Below are 15,807 nucleotides of genomic sequence, written 5' to 3' on the forward strand. Positions count from 1 at the left end.
TTTTTTTTCAAAGCCGTTTTTTTTTTATTGGAGAAAAAAAAAAGAAGTGTGGAATAAATATATTCTTTTACAATGATAAATAATATATCTATTACATGGTAATTAAACTATGTAACATTATTATTATTATACAGGATTTATATAGCGCTGATAGTTTACGCAGCGCTTTACAACATTAGGGTAGACATTAAAATACAATACAATTCAAGACAGGGGGAATCAGAGGGCCCTGCTCAATAGAGCTTACAATCTAGGAGGGAGGGTCAAGTTATACAAAAGGGTAATAGCTGTGGGGGATGAGCTAATGGAGAAAATAGTGCAGTTGTTAGATGGAGGCAGGATAGGCTTCTCTGAAGAGGAAAGTTTTCAGGGATCACCTAAAAGTGGATAAAGTTGGAGACAGTCTGACAGATTGGGGTAGTGAGTTCCAGAGGATGGGCGAGGCTCGGGAGAAGTCTTGGAGGCTAATATGGGAGGAGGTGATGAGGGAGCTAGAGAGCAGGAGGTCTTGGGAGGAACGAAGTGGGCGATTAGGTTAGTATTTTGAGACTAGGCTAGTGATGTAGCTGGGGGCAGAGTTGTGGATGGCTTTGTAAGTAAGTGTAAATATTTTGAATTTAATTCGTTGGGCAAGTGGCAGCCAATGGAGGGATTGGCAGAGAGGGGTAGCAGACACTGTGCGGTTTGTAAGGTGTATGAGTCTGGCAGCAGCATTCATGATGGACTGAAGGGGGAATAGTCTATTTAAAGGTGAGCCAATGAGGAGGGAGTTGCAGTAGTCAAGGCGAGAGATAACCAGGGAGTGAATCAGGAGCTTTGTGGTTTCATTGGTTAGAAAGGGACGTAGTTTAGAGATGTTTCGGAGCTCGAGGTGGCAAGTCCAGGATAACACCTAGAACCCTGACATGTGGGGATGGGTGGATGGTTGTGCCATTACGCTTGACAGAGAAGTCAGGGGAAGAGGCGCATGGGGGAAGAAATATAAGTTCGGTTTTGCACAAGTTGTCTGTTAGTACGTTGGTGATGGGTGAGGAGAATGATGGAGTGAGTTGAGGGGTGGAGAGATAGATTTGTGTGTCGTCAGCGTAGAAATTATATTGAAAGCCGTGAGTGGCTATCAGCTGACCCAGGGAAGAGGTGTAGATTGAAAATGAAAGAAGTCCAAGAACAGAACCTTGGGGGACTCCGACAGAGAAGGGAAGAGGAGTGGAGGAAGTAGAATTGTAAGTGACACTGAAGGTGCGTTGGGATAGGTAGGATGAGAGCCACTGAAGAGCACAGTCACGGGGACCAAGGGAGTAAAGTTTTTTGAGGAGGAGAGGGTGGTCAACCATGTCAAAGGCAGCTGAAAGGTCCAGAAGTAGGAGTACAGAATAGTGTCCATTGTTTTTTGCAGTTAGTAGGTCATTTGTGAGTTTTAAAAGAGCAGTTTCTGTTGAGTGTTGAGGGCGAAATCCAGATTGAAGGGGATCAAGAAGGTTGTTTTTAATGAGGTAGTCACTCAGTTGGTTGTAAACCAGGCGTTCAAGGAGTTTAGAGGAAAATGGGAGCAAGGAGATAGGGTGTAGGTTGTTAAGATTGGTAGGGTCCAAAGATGACTCTCTAAGTATGGGGGTGACCAGTGCATGTTTTAGAACATTGGGGAAAATGCCAGAGGTGAGGGAGAGATTGAAGATGTGAGTTAGAGAGTGTAGGATAGAGTCAGATGGTGACCGTAGTGTTTGAGAGGGAATAGGATCCAAGGGGCAGGTGGTTAGGTGGGGGTTAGAAAGGAGTTTAGCAACTTCGTCTGTAGTAGCAGTTTTGAATAAGGGGAGCGTTGAGAGTACCTGTTGTAGTGGGGTCTTAACTGGGGGAGATACCTGTAGAGTGGAGATTTCATCATGGATTGTATCAATCTTGTTTTTGAAGTGATTCACAATCTCCTGGGCAGTGAGTGAGTCAGTGGGTGGAGGCGGTGGAGGACGGAGTAGAGAGTTGAAGGTAGAGAAAAGTTTACGGGGACTGGACAAGAAGGTGTTAATAAGAGTTGTAAAATAGGTCTGCTTGGCAGTGTGGAGGAAAGAGTAGTATTTTTGGAGTGCAGATTTGTATTGGTTGAAGTCTTTGAGAGACTTGGTCTTGTGCCACAGACGCTCAAGAGCACGACTAAGTTTTTTGAGAATTCTAGTGTCATCTGTTTGCCAGGGTTATAGGGGTCGAGGCCTGATTCTTCATGTAGTGAGGTGAGTGAGCTTGTCCAAGCGTTGAAGTTGCGAAAGTTTCTACGGGTGATGGTTAGGCGATTGGAGGGAAAGGTGTTGAAAGACAGGAAGAGGGAGAAACTAATTAGGTGATAGTCGGAAAGAGGAAAAGGATTATTTGAGAAGTTGCATGGAGTGCAAAGGTAGGAGAATACAAGGTCAAGGGATTTGCCATCAGAGTGAGTAGAAGCCTGTACCCATTGCTTCAGGTCAAATGAAGAGGTTAGATTAAGAAGTTTAGAGTTGCAGGAGTGTTTGTATTAGCAGGGATGTTGAAATCACAGAGAAGGATTGTGGGAATTTCTGAAGACAGAAAGTAGGGTAACCATGCAGAGAACTTATCAAGGAAAGTTGATAATGGTCCAGGGGGGCGGAAGATCACAGCAATTCTTAGGGAAGTAGGAGAGAATAGACGTATACAGTGAGCTTCAAATGATGAGAGGGAAAGAGAGGGAGGGGAGTGAATAACCTGGAAGGTGCATTGGGGGGATAGAAGGAGTCCCACTCCACCTCCCTTGCGTCCAGTAGGCCTAGGGGAGTGAGTCCAGTGAAGGCCAGCCTGGGAGAGGGAAGCAGGAGAAGGGGTATCAGATTTGTGGAGCCAGGTTTCGGTGGATTAAAGGAATTAGTGACAAAGAGGTCATGAACAGCGGTGAGTTTGTTGCAGACAGAGCGAGCATTCCAGAGGGCATGAAGACCTTAAAGATTTCTGAGACATTATGTAAAGTCTTAAATTACTGCAGGTTCTACCAGCTGAAGACAACAAATCCTGGAATACAATTCAAGTAACACTGTACTTGTCAATGCAGTTCTCAGACAAGAGAAACATGCATTTCTGCCATTAAGGGGCACTGCAGGGGAAAGGCCCCAGTTTATTTTTCTTGTGGGCTCCATCTTGTACCTCCTACAGTTGGGTGATTGTTGGGATACAGTAGATAATAGTTTCTGTCCTTTGAGACCTTAATTGACAGCTCAGAGGGTAAATTTGTTTGACAATTTAGTTTATCTTTATAACCTTTAAATGATTCCTATCAATGTTCTCCACCATCACAGCATAATGTTCACCTATAGTCTGCTTAGTAAATTGTTTTTTCTTTTCCTATACTCAGTAAAATGGTGAGGCCAACATCTAGAGTTTGGAAACATTTCCACAGTGCAGTTTCTGCTGAAAGCAAAGCTGCAATTTGCAAATATTGTGAGCAGAAATATTGTTTTCCAAATGCTACAAGGATGACAAAACACATCCTGGCATGCCAGAGGTGCCCTAAAACAAATAAAAATAAAAAATAAATAAAACAATTCTTTATGAAATGAAATGATAAGGACCAGAATGCAAGAAAGAGTAGATTTTCCCTCCTGAGTTCACACTCCAGTTCCACATTCTGCTGCTTCTGGATCATCACAAAGTGTTTCTTCACCAGGGGCATCTTCAAGTAAGGATGTATTGCAAACCACTGCCTCAAAAAAATACACAATCCCTTCAGGAGAAAACTGATCAAGCTCTGGCAAAAGCAATACAGTATATGCTGGATCAGCATTGTCAGTTACCTGTTCTCATGTATAGTTGAAACGTCTAAAGTGGACCCCCACTGATTGCCTTTTGGCTGCAGTGGGAACCACTTGCTCCCGCTGCTGTCAATCACAGCCAGTGAGCCCATCAGGAGACAGAGGGGACGGGCTGAATGGACACACAGAACCACGGGTCAATAGCGTGCCTGCTTGGGTGCCCCCAGAGCAAGTTGCTTGCTGTGAAGGCACACGGCAGTTTGTTCGGGTCAGTAAGTCAATCGGTCAGTCAAGGCCATAATGTTTTTTAAAGGGTTCCTCTGTGTTCAAAATGTTGTGAAAGGCTGGGTTAGAGGGTACTCTTGCTTGGCAGTCAATTTCAATTGAACCAGTACACATTTGGAATACCTATACTATTATTGTTTATGCTGCCAAAAAAGAAAAATATGCAGCCAGGTCAGAAAACAATTTTTTAGAGAATACATAGCTGCATTAATTGGTTAAACATTTTTGTTCAGCAGAAATTCTTAACTAATCATAAATTACAAGTAAAATAATCTTGAGTATGTTTCTGAAAGATCGTTCCTAAAATGTTGAAACAGTGGGAAGGGTCAAAATGGTAAAAATGTGCACAATATTCAGAACCTTGGGAAACACTGGCTTTTTAAGGGGGGTATACTGCAGTTACTGTAGAAGAAACAATTTCCTACGCTTTATTGATAACTGATAACTACAGTAAATTCCCTTTCAAAAACCCACCATTAAAGGGGCATTCTGGCTGTTTAAAAAAAAAAAAAGAAGTCAGCAGCTACAAACACTGTAGCTGCTGACTTTTAATAAGGACACTTACCTGTCCAGCAAGCCCGCGATGTCAGCCGCCTCAAGGCCGATCTGTCCATCGGATCGGCGGCTGGTGCCGCCATCCTAACTAAGGGAGACAGGCAGTGGAGCCTTACGGCTTCACTGCCTGTTTCCTACTGCGCATGCGCAGCGCTTTGTTTCCTGGGACACACATATCCCAGAAGACAACGGGGCTGCTCACATAGGAGGAAGAATTGAAGAAACAGTGCCGCGGAATAGGAAGAGGCAGATTAGGACTGCCTAGCAATAGGGGTTTCTGGTGAGTAAAAATGTTCTTGTTTTTTTTTTTTATTGTTTTTTTTTTATTTTATTTTTAAGAATATTAATGTATTTTTTTTTTATTTTTTTAGAGTGGTCCTCCACTTTAACCACTTGCCGACCGCCGCACGACGATGTACGTCCTATTTTTGAAGAGGGATATCTCGGTAACGGCAGCAGCTGCTGCCACAACCGAGATATCCATCTCTTCAGGCGGCGGTCGGCTGTACGATAACGGTGGTCTCTGTGGCGGATTCGCTGCGAGATCACCGCTATCGGCGGCGGGAGAGGTGCCACCCCCCCTCCCGCCGCCCGTCGGTAGCGGCGGAGGCGATCGGGTCCTCTTCCTAGCTGGGTATAGAGACAAGTGAGGCTAAGATGGCCCCCACTCGTCTCTATACCATAGGAGGGCGGAAGCGACGTCAAAACGTCACTTCCGCCCATACCTCTTAAAGGTATATTTTTTTTAAAATGTCAGATTTTCTTTTTTTTTTTTGCATTTTAGCCCAAATATGAGATCTGAGGACTTTTTGACCCCAGATCTCATATTTAAGAGGACCTGTCATGCTTTTTTCTATTACAAGGGATGTTTACATTCTTTGTAATAGGAATAAAAGTGATCCATTTTTTTTTTTTTTTTTAAAACAGTTTAAAAATAAATAAAATCAATTAAAATAAATAAGAAAAAATAAATAAATTTTTTTAAAAACACCCCGTCACGACGAGCTTGCGCACAGAAGCGGGCGCCCGCATATGAAAACGGTGGTCAAACCACACATGTGAGGTATCGCCGCGATCGGTAGAGCGAGAGCAATAATTCTAGCCCTAGACCTCCTCTGTAACGCAAAAAATGCAACCTGTAGAATTTTTTAAATGTCGCTTATGGAGATTTTTGAGGCTAAAAGTTTGACGCCATTCCACGAGTGGGCGCAATTTTGAAGCGTGACATGTTGGGTATCAATTTACTTGGCGTACCATTATCTTTCACAATATAAAAAAAAATTGGGCTAATTTTACTGTTGTCTTATTTTTTTATTCAAAAAAGTGAATTTTTTCCAAAAAAAGTGCGCTTGTAAGACCGCTGCGCAAATACGGTGTAAAAAAAAGTATTTCAATGACCGCCATTTTATTCTCTAGGGTGTTAGAAAAAAAACAATATAAAATGTTTGGGGGTTCTAAGTAATTTTCTAGCAAAAAAAACTGTTTTAAACATGAAAACACCAAGTCTGAAAAAGAGGCCTGGTCCTTAAGTGGTTAAGAAACAAAAATAAAAGCAGCTAACAGGGCTAGAACCCTCCAGCAGTTCTAAAAGCTGGGGTGGGGGGGGGGGGACAAAGACTCAGCCCTTGAAGCTCTGCCAGCTAACTCTGAACAAATTAACTCCAGCTCCTCTACCTATCCAGGTGTTAGAATGGCCAAGTCAAAGTCCAGACCTGAATCCAATCGAGAATCTGTGGAAAGAGCTGAAAACTGCTGTTCACAAACGCTCTCCATCCAACCTCACTGAGCTCGAGCTGTTTTGCAAGGAAGAATGGGCAAGAATTTCAGTCTCTCGATGTGCAAAACTGATAGAAACATACCCCAAGCGACTTGCAGCTGTAATCGCAGCAAAAGGTGGCTCTACAAAGTATTAACGCAAGGGGACCGAATAATTTTGCACGCACCACTTTTCAGTTTTTTATTTGCTAAATAAGTTTCAAATATCCAATAGATTTCGTTCCACTTCACAATTGTGTCCCACTTGTTGGTGATTCTTCACAAAAAATTAAAATTTTATATCTTTATGTTTGAAGCCTGAAATGTGGCAAAAGGTTGAAAAGTTCAAGGGGGCCGAATACTTTCGCAAGGCACTGTATACAGTTGTGCTCATAAGTTTACATATCCTGCCAGAATTTGGCCATTTTCCAGAGAATATGAATGATAACACAAAAACTTTTCTTTCGCTCATGGTTAGTGTTTGGCTGAAGCCATTTATTATCAGTCAACTGTGTTTACTCTTTTTAAATCATAATCACAACAGAAACTAGCCAAATGACTCTGATCAAAAGTTTAAATACCCTGCTGATTTTGGCCTGATAACATGCACACAAATTGACACAAAGGGGTTTGAATGGCTATTTAAGGTAACCATCCTCACCTGTGATCTGTTTGCTTGTAATTAGTGTGTGTGTATAAAAGGTCAATGAGTTTCTGGACTCCTGACAGACCCTTGCATCTTTCATCCAGTGCTGCACTGACGTTTCTGGATTCCGAACCATGGGGAAAGCAAAGAAATGTAAAAGGGTCTGTGGGAAAAGGTAGTTGAACTGTATAAAACAGGGAAGGGATATTAAAAGATATCCAAGGAATTGAGAATGCCAATCAGCAGTGTTCAAACTCTAATCAAGAAGTTGAAAATGAGGGGTTCTGTTGAAACCAAAAACACGGTCAGGTAGACCAACTAAAATTTCAGCCACAACTGCCAGGAAAATTGTTTGGAATGCAAATAAAAACCCACATATAACTTCAGGTGAAATACAGGACTCTCTGAAAACATGTGGTGTGGCTGTTTCAAGATGCACAAAAGGGAGGCACTTAAAGAAAGATGGGCTGCATGATCGAGTCGCCAAAAGAAAGCCATTACTATGCAAATGTCACAAAGTATCCCACTTACAATACGCCAAACAGCACAGAGACAAGCCTCAAACCTTCTGAAACAAAGTAATTTAGAGTAATGAGACCAAAATTATAGCTTTTTGGCCTCAACCATAAATGCTACATTTGGAGAAGAGGCAACAAGGCCTATGATACACCATTCCTACTGTGAAACACAGTGGTGGATCGCTGATGTTTTGGGGATATGTGAGCTACAAAGGCACAGGAAATTTTTTCAAAATTGATGGCAAGATGAATGCAGTATGTTATCAAAAAATACTGGAGGAACATTTGCATTCATCAGCCAGGAAGCTGCATATGGGACGTACTTGGACATTCCTATATTACAATGATCCAAAACCCAAGGCCAAGTCCACCTGTCATTGACTACAGCAGAATAAAGTGAAGGTTCTGGAGTGGCCATCTCAGTCTTAAACGTGCCGTTCATGCAAGACAGCCCAAGAATTTACAGGAACTGGAGGCTTTTGCCAAGAAGAATGAGCAGCTTTACCATCTGAGAAGATAAAGAGCCTCATCCACAAATTCCACAAAATACTTCAAGCTGTAATTGATGTTAAAGGGAGCAATACACGGTATTAAGAACTGGGGTATGTAAACTTTTGATCAGGGTCATTTGGGTAGTTTCTGCTGTGATTATAATTTAAAAAAATTAAACACAGTTGATTGATAATAAATGGCTTTAGCCAAACACTAACCATGAGTGAAAGAAAAGTTTTTGTGTTATCATTCATATTCTCTGAAAAATGGCCAAGAAATCATAAATTCTGCCAGGGTATGTAAACTTATGAGCACAACTGTAAATGACCTGTAAGCCCTTGTACACACGGTCGGACATTCCGACAACAAAATCCGTCTGATTTTGTCCAACGGATTTTGTCCGAAACTGGTGTTGCATACACACGGTCGGACAAAGTTGTTGGAAAATCTGATCGTTCGTAACGTGATGACGTTATTTCGTTACGACGGGACTACGTTCAGGCTAGTAGCCAATAGCTTTGGTCTTGTAATTTGATCTGAGCATGCATGGCACTTTGTCTGATCGGAATTCTCTAAAAATGATCGGACAAAGTCTGATCGGATCATGTTGTCATAAAATTTTATAGCCCAGCTCTAAAACGTTGTCAGTCGGATATTCCGACGGAAACAGTCCGATGGAGCCCACACATGGTCGGATTATCCGACAACACGGTCCGATCGGACATTTTCTGTCGGAATGTCCGACCGTGTGTACAAGGGCTTAGAGAAATGGAGACATCATCAATATGTTATCTTCTCAAAAAAAGTGTTGTTCTATTATTATATTATGTTGTGACAAGAGCTATAAATACTGTACCTTCTATGACTTATGATAATAGAAGTATCTGCTTCCTATAATTAGAACACATAACAAGACTTGAACTTAGTGGTTCACACACTTGGGTTATATAAGACATCAATAAGTGTCTGCAGAAAATGGCAAACGCAGAAAAGAGAATATAACAAGTGTTATGTACTTCACAGATCCTCAGTTACAGTGGAGGACAAGTCTATGAAAATGAAGACCTGAAGGGCCGTTATAGTTTTAGCTCCAACTTCTTAGCTGGAGATGCTGCCATATTCATCAGATCTCTGGAGCCTAGTGATGCTGGCCTGTACACCTGCAAAGTGAAAAACGCTGGCCAATATGAATGGAGCTATATCAGACTGAGGATTCTAGGTGAGCATTTGTGAAATGGAACCGATAGCTCAAATGTGTCCATTAATTACAACGTCTGTTCATCTGTTCCATCAATTTTCACTTACCACTAGCTCTTTTCCACTGGTTTATTATTAGGGTTGCCACCTTTTCTTCAAGCCAAACCCAAACACTTTAGCAACACAGGGCCCTTTTTTCCCATTATACACTATAGCAGGGGTCTTCAAGCTATTCCTCCAGTTGTTCAGGAACTACAATTCCCATCATGCCCATCCAAAACACACAGTGACAGTGGGTTCTGTCACACTCTGAAAAATCTGTGTGCGGGTTTTAGGCAGACTGGCTGACTTCATTGCCTAACTTAGGCAGTAGAGTAACTAGATGTTTAAAGTGGAACGTTACCATTGTCAACTTGATAAAAATAATGTTCTTTAGCAAGAAACATACCATCCAATAATTATGATACCAAAACTAGTGTGTTGTAAATTGCCTCCAACACTGTTATTGTTTTTTCTTGCTGGATGCTGCCATTTTGCTGCAGTCCAAAGTCCCTGAGCAGCAGTAAATCTTTAGGCTATTAGCAGATCGGCCTCTACAAATTCATCACAGTGCCCAAAAACAGAGATAAACTGGGCATGTGCAGAGCAGGGTGAGGTGGTGTATTACTGGATTTTGAATAGTATAGGCACTTATTTTTAATGTTTTACATAACTATACCTGTAAAAGGGGCCAGCTTAAAGTGATCTAGAAGTGTTACTAAACCCACAATAGTAAAATCAGTCTGTATATGCAGTAAAGCATGCTTGTTATACTCACTGTGGAACCTCTGCATTGTGTAAAAAGGCTGTTTGATCCTGTTTTCTATGTCCCTCCCCTTCTTTCACAGTCCCCAAACCATCTCCTGATAGAACAGAGGCTAGGGGTTGCTGCACAAGCTCAGTTTGGTGTGTATTGCTAGAGAGTTATTATTTTTCTTGTGAGAGTGCATGTGATCAGCACAGGGCAGCCTCGTAGAACAATCAGAGCAGAAGGAAAACTCCTACTGCAAGCTTTATCTGGACAATGATAGAAGGCACAAGAATGCTATATACTGCAGATGACAAAAGGTATTTAGCAGTTTATATTTACTAAAAACTATTGCATTTCTATGTTCTGTGTACTGTGGGAGAACAGATATAGTGAAAGCCAGGTCCTGGGTTTAGTAACACTTAAATTTTTTGACTAAAGTTCCACTTGACAGAGGACGGTGTCAGTAGAACAGAAGACGGTGTGAGTAGGGCAGTTAAAGATGTCAGTAGGGCAGTGGAGGCAGAGGACGGTGTCAGTAGGACAGAGAACGGTGTCAGTAGGACAGAGGACGGTGTCAGTAGGACAGAGGATGGTGTCAGTAGGGCAGTGGACAGTGTCAGTAGGGCAGAGGACGGTGTCAGTAGGGCAGAGGACGGTGTCAGTAGGGCAGAAAAATGCATTTAAAAAAAGTTATAAATTGATTTGCATTTTAATGAGTAAAATAAGTATTTGACCTCTTCGCAAAACATGACTTAGTACTTGGTGGCAAAACCCTTGTTGGCAATCACAGAGGTCAGACCTTTCTTGTAGTTGGCCACCAGGTTTGCACACATCTCAGGAGGGATTTTGTACCACTCCTCTCCAAGTCAATGCTTCTTCTTGAGCCACTCCTTTGTTTCCTTGGCCATGTGCTTTGGGTTATTGTCATGCTGGAATACCCATCCACGGCCCATTTCCAATGCCCTGGCTGAGGGAAGGAGGTTCTCACCCAAGATTTGATGGTACATGGCCCCGTCCTTTGCCCCTTTGATGTGGTGAAGGTGTCCTGTCCCATAGCAGAAAAACACCCCCAGAGCATAATGTTTCCACTTCCATGGTGTTCTTGGGGTCATAGGCAGCATTCCTCCTCCTCCAAACACGGCAAGTTGAGTTGATGCCAAATTACTTGATTTTGGTCTCATCTGACCACAACACTTTCACCCAGTCCTGCTGTGAATCATTCAGATGTTCATTAGCAAACTTCAAATGGACCTGTACATGTGCTTTCTTTAGCAGGGGGACCTTGCGGTGCTGCAGGATTTCAGTCCTTCACGGTGTAGTGTGTTACCAATTGTTTTCTTGGTGACTATGGCCCCAGCTGCCTTGAGATCATTGAAAAGATTCTCCAGTGTAGTTCTGGGCTGATTCCTCACCATTCTCATGATCACTGAAACGCCACGAGGTAAGATCTTGCATGGAGCCCCAAACCGAGGGAGATTGACAGTTATTTTGTGTCTCTTCCATTTGCGAATAATCACACCAACTGTTGTCTCCCTCTCACTAAGCTGCTTGGTGATGGTCTTATAGCTCATTCCAGCCTTATGTAGGTCTACAATCTTGCCCCCGACATCCTTGGACAGCTCTTTGGTCTTGGCCATGGTGGAGAGATTAGAATCTGATTGATTGCTTCTGTGGACATGTGTCTTTTATACAGGTAACAAACTGAGATTAGGAGCACTTCCTTTAGGCTGGGTTCACACTGCTGCGGGGGGAGATCCGGATGTGATTCGCACCGCAAATCACATCCGATCTCCGTAGCGATGCGAGTTCAGCCATACAGATAGTATGGCTGAATTCGCAGCGCTCCCGCAGCAAACTCGCACGGGACCCTTTTTTTGGTCCGCAACAGAATCGGATCGCATGGGGGTTCACACCATGCGATCCGATTCCTGTGCGAGTCGGCAGATCGCACTGCGATATGCGGACGGATCTGGGGGTGTCATTAACATAACATTGACACTCCCAGCCGTCCGCATAGAGCAGTGTGAACTGCCGGCGGGACGTGTGCGATGCGGGAAAACGCAGCGGATTCGCGGCGTTCCCGCATCGCAGCGGTGTGAACCCGGCCTCAAGAGAGTGCTACTAATCTCAGCTCGTTACATGTATAGAAGACACCTGGGAGCCAGACATCTTGCTGATTGATAGGGGATCAAATACTAATTTCACTCATTAAAATGCAAATCAATTTATAACTTTTTTTGAAATGCGTTTTTCTGTATATTTTTGTTGTTCTGTCTCTCACTGTTAAAATAAACCTACCATTAAAATTATAGACTGATCATTTCTTTGTCAGTGGGCAATTGTACAAAATCCGCAGAGGACCAAATACTTTTTGTCTCACTGTAGACTGGCACAGGTCTCAGCAACTGGTATGTATTCAAAATGGATGTTGAAAAACTATGAGGTTGTATAATTATTATTTTTAATGGGATGGTATACATTTAGTCTTAATGGGATGGTATACACTTATGTCAGTCCTAGCCGTAATAAACCTCTATACAACAATGCATACCTTTCTATAGACAACACTGCAGAAAACAGAATATCTGAAGTTTCTTTGACTTGTAGGTATTTCTATTCCTTTTACAGTGAAGCCTTCTGAACCTGACTGTTGGATTGAAGGAGAACAAACAGTAGGAAGAAATATCACTTTGCGTTGCAATTCATTAGCTGGGTCACAACCCATGTCCTATCGGTGGGAGCGGATAAAGCAAATGGGTGATATCGCAGTGGCCTTACCAAGTACTGCCCACTTGGGTAAGACACTCCACTCATATATTCTTATCATGATTAATGCACAAACTAAATGTCACGCACTCTGCAAAGTTGTGTGCTTTTCTAAAGGCATTCCCAATTTACAATATTTTTCTATATTTTCTTTTAGACACAGCCCAGCGACTAGTGCTGAAAAATGTGAGTGCAGCAGACAATGGCTCTTACCGTTGTGTTGTCAGCAATGAAGTCGGAAAAAGGATATGCAATATAAATTTGACAGTAAAATGTAAGTCACAATAATAACAGGTATTGAAAGGGTTATGTTCCACATGGGGGATGCATCATTTTTAACCATTTCCCACCCAACCTATTGCAAAATGACAGCTGGGAGGGACTCTTGTCAATCCGGGTGGACATCGTCCCGGTCGCACTTTGCCACAATGTGTTGCCGGCTGTGTCTAGCGGACACAGCCAATGATTGATCACTGTATCGGTCTGCTGCTGGTACTATGTGACCGCTGTAACCAATCACAGCAGGTCACATGACAGTTGTAAACGATGGATAGCTTCCTTTCAAGCCATCCATTGTGTACAATTGTGTTGCTAGCTGTGATTGGTCACAGTGATCACATGGTACAGACTGGGCCAATCACAGCCCATCTGTGCCATGTGATCAGCTGGGGCCGATCACAGCTAATCACAACCAAACAAACTGAATATATATATATATATATATATATATATATATACAGTATCTCGCAAAAGTGAGTACACCCCTCACATTTTTGTAAATATTTTATTCTATCTTTTCATGTGACAACACTGAAGAAATGACACTTTGTCACAATGTAAAGTAGTGAGTGTACAGCTTGTATAACAGTGTAAATTTGCTGTCCCCTCAAAATAACTTAAAACACATTAATGTCTAAACCTCTGACAACAAAGGTGAATACACCCCAAGTGAAAATGTTCAAATTGGGCCCGAAGTGCCAAACTGTTGCCAGCCCTCCCCCTTCCATAGCGATTATCACTAGTTATCACTCTACGCTACGAATAGAAAGCTATGAGTCCGGCGCCCTGCATGCATCCCTGTACCAGAGGATGCTGGGACTGTGACATCATAATGGGCGGGGACATCGTCCGGTGATGTCCCTATATAAGTCGCCGCGCGCCATCTCCCTGCCATTGTGAGCGGAGGCAGCGACGAGGCAACATTTGAAGAGAAGAATAGAAGAACAGAAGGCGGCGACAGAAGACCGGGCCACCGCCTGTAAAAGAGCTAGAAGAAGGCGCGGTGGCCCGGCAAGAAGAACCAAAGAGGGGGACAAGACCCCCAAAGTCGGAAGAAGAGGGCGGCGGCGAAGAAGAAAGCCGGGCTCCTCCGCTAGTAAAAGAGCTAGCAGAAGATAGCGGAGGAGTCCGGCGAGAAGACCCCCGAAGACGGACAGAAGACCCCCGGAGCTGTGCAATAAACTATTTTAACCCTTGTGTGTTGTGTTTTTTTTACTTCTTTTTTACAGGTGAATGGGTAGGGGTACATTGTACCCCATACTCATTCACATAGGGTGGGGGGGGGCCGGCATCCGGGGGCCCCCTTATTAAAGGGGGCTCCCGGATTCCGATAAGCTCCCCACCCGCAGACCCCGACAACCAACGGCCAGGGTTGTCGGGAAGAGGCCCTTGTCCTCATCAACATGGGGACAAGATGCTTTAGGGTGGGGGGGCCGCGTGGCCCCCCTTCCCCAAGGCACCCCCCATGTTGAGGGCACGCGGCCTGGTACGGCACGGAGGGCACTAGCTCGTCCCCCTTTCCTGGCCGGCCGGGTAGCGTGCTCAGATAAGGGTCTGATGTGGACCTAGGGGGGACCCCCACGCCGATTTTTCGGCGTAGGGGTTCCCCTTTAAGTCCATACCAGGTGACGGGGCCAGCGACGCCTCCTTCGCTGGCCTCGGCTACCTGGAGACTCGCTCAAAATGAGCTGACTTTTCTCCGCTCGGGAAAAGTCCGCTCATTTAAAAAGTACGGCGGACTAGCACACACACGGCCGTACTGTCCACCGAAAAGCGAGTCCGGCGGACATATTGGAGTGCAAAAATACTTTCTTAGTCCGCCGAACTTTTGGGTAAAAAAAGTTCGCCGGAGGCTACACACGGGCGGATTGTCCGGCGGACTTGAGTTTGCGGCATTAGAGATGGCTCCCAAGGCAGTAAAAGTTTCTTCAGGCACTGCGCGAATGAGGGCATTATTCCACCTCCTGCAGTTTTTACTGTCGCCTATCTTCAGTGCCCTTGCTTCAGAGCTGCCATTATAATTCTACCTGGGCAAATTGCTTTTTCACTTCAGTGAATTTCCACTAAAGCATACTTTCAATTCTGAGGACCAGGGAGTCCACATCCAACTGTAAGGAGGCAAACATCTCTCAAAGCTCATGGCTTGTTAGTGTGAGCTGTCCCCCAGAGGCTCAGGAGTCTGTGGAGCTCGGGGATGCATCCAGTCTGAAGAGTTTTGGAGTGATAGATTAGATCAGGGGTGTCAAGCTAATTTTCATCGTGGGCTGCATCAGCATTAGGCCTCATGCACACAGGACGTTTTTACAGCTGCTCCTAGGGGCGTCAGGTGTTTTTTTTTACAGCTTAAAAACGTCTTGCCGTGTTATTCTAAAGTGTCAGCAGAAAAAGACAGAGTAGTCCATTGAGTCTGTTTTTTTTGCTTTTTTATTGTTTTGGCAGGGTTTTTTTTCATTAACTTTTTGTCTGACTATAGATCTATATATCCATGTTTAAAGCCATTTACTGTTGACTGTCTCACTTACCTCTGCTGGTAGTTTATTCCAAGCATCAACTACCCTTTCAGTATAATAATACTTTCTAAGATTAATTTTGAACTTCCCTCCAGCTAGTTGCACAGTGGGAAGATCTTAATGGGGGAAAAAATACCAAGAGTGCGTTATGAGTTCAGGGGTGCACTTTGCACAGAGTGCAGAGTTCAGGGGTGCACTTTGCGCAGAGTGCAGAGTTCAGGGATTCGCTATGCATAGCCTGCAGTTTCAGAGAACCAGAGGTGGC

The 15,807-nt window shown here is 43.7% G+C and overlaps 1 protein-coding gene across 1 annotated transcript in view; it reads left to right on the forward strand.

Annotated features, from left to right (window-relative positions):
• Window positions 1-15,807, forward strand: part of CLMP (CXADR like cell adhesion molecule) — a 187,608-nt gene that overhangs the window by 149,570 nt on the left and 22,231 nt on the right. The window contains exons 3-5 of the mRNA XM_077458028.1: window positions 9,024-9,219; window positions 12,616-12,783; window positions 12,911-13,027. Coding sequence (XP_077314154.1) covers window positions 9,024-9,219; window positions 12,616-12,783; window positions 12,911-13,027 — 481 coding nt within the window. The remainder of the gene's footprint in view (window positions 1-9,023; window positions 9,220-12,615; window positions 12,784-12,910; window positions 13,028-15,807) is intronic.

Source organism: Lithobates pipiens, unplaced genomic scaffold (genome assembly GCF_037356315.1).
Source record: "Lithobates pipiens isolate NorthernLeopardFrog02 unplaced genomic scaffold, aLitPip1_a1.2 Scaffold_27, whole genome shotgun sequence".
Lineage (NCBI taxonomy): Eukaryota > Metazoa > Chordata > Amphibia > Anura > Ranidae > Lithobates > Lithobates pipiens.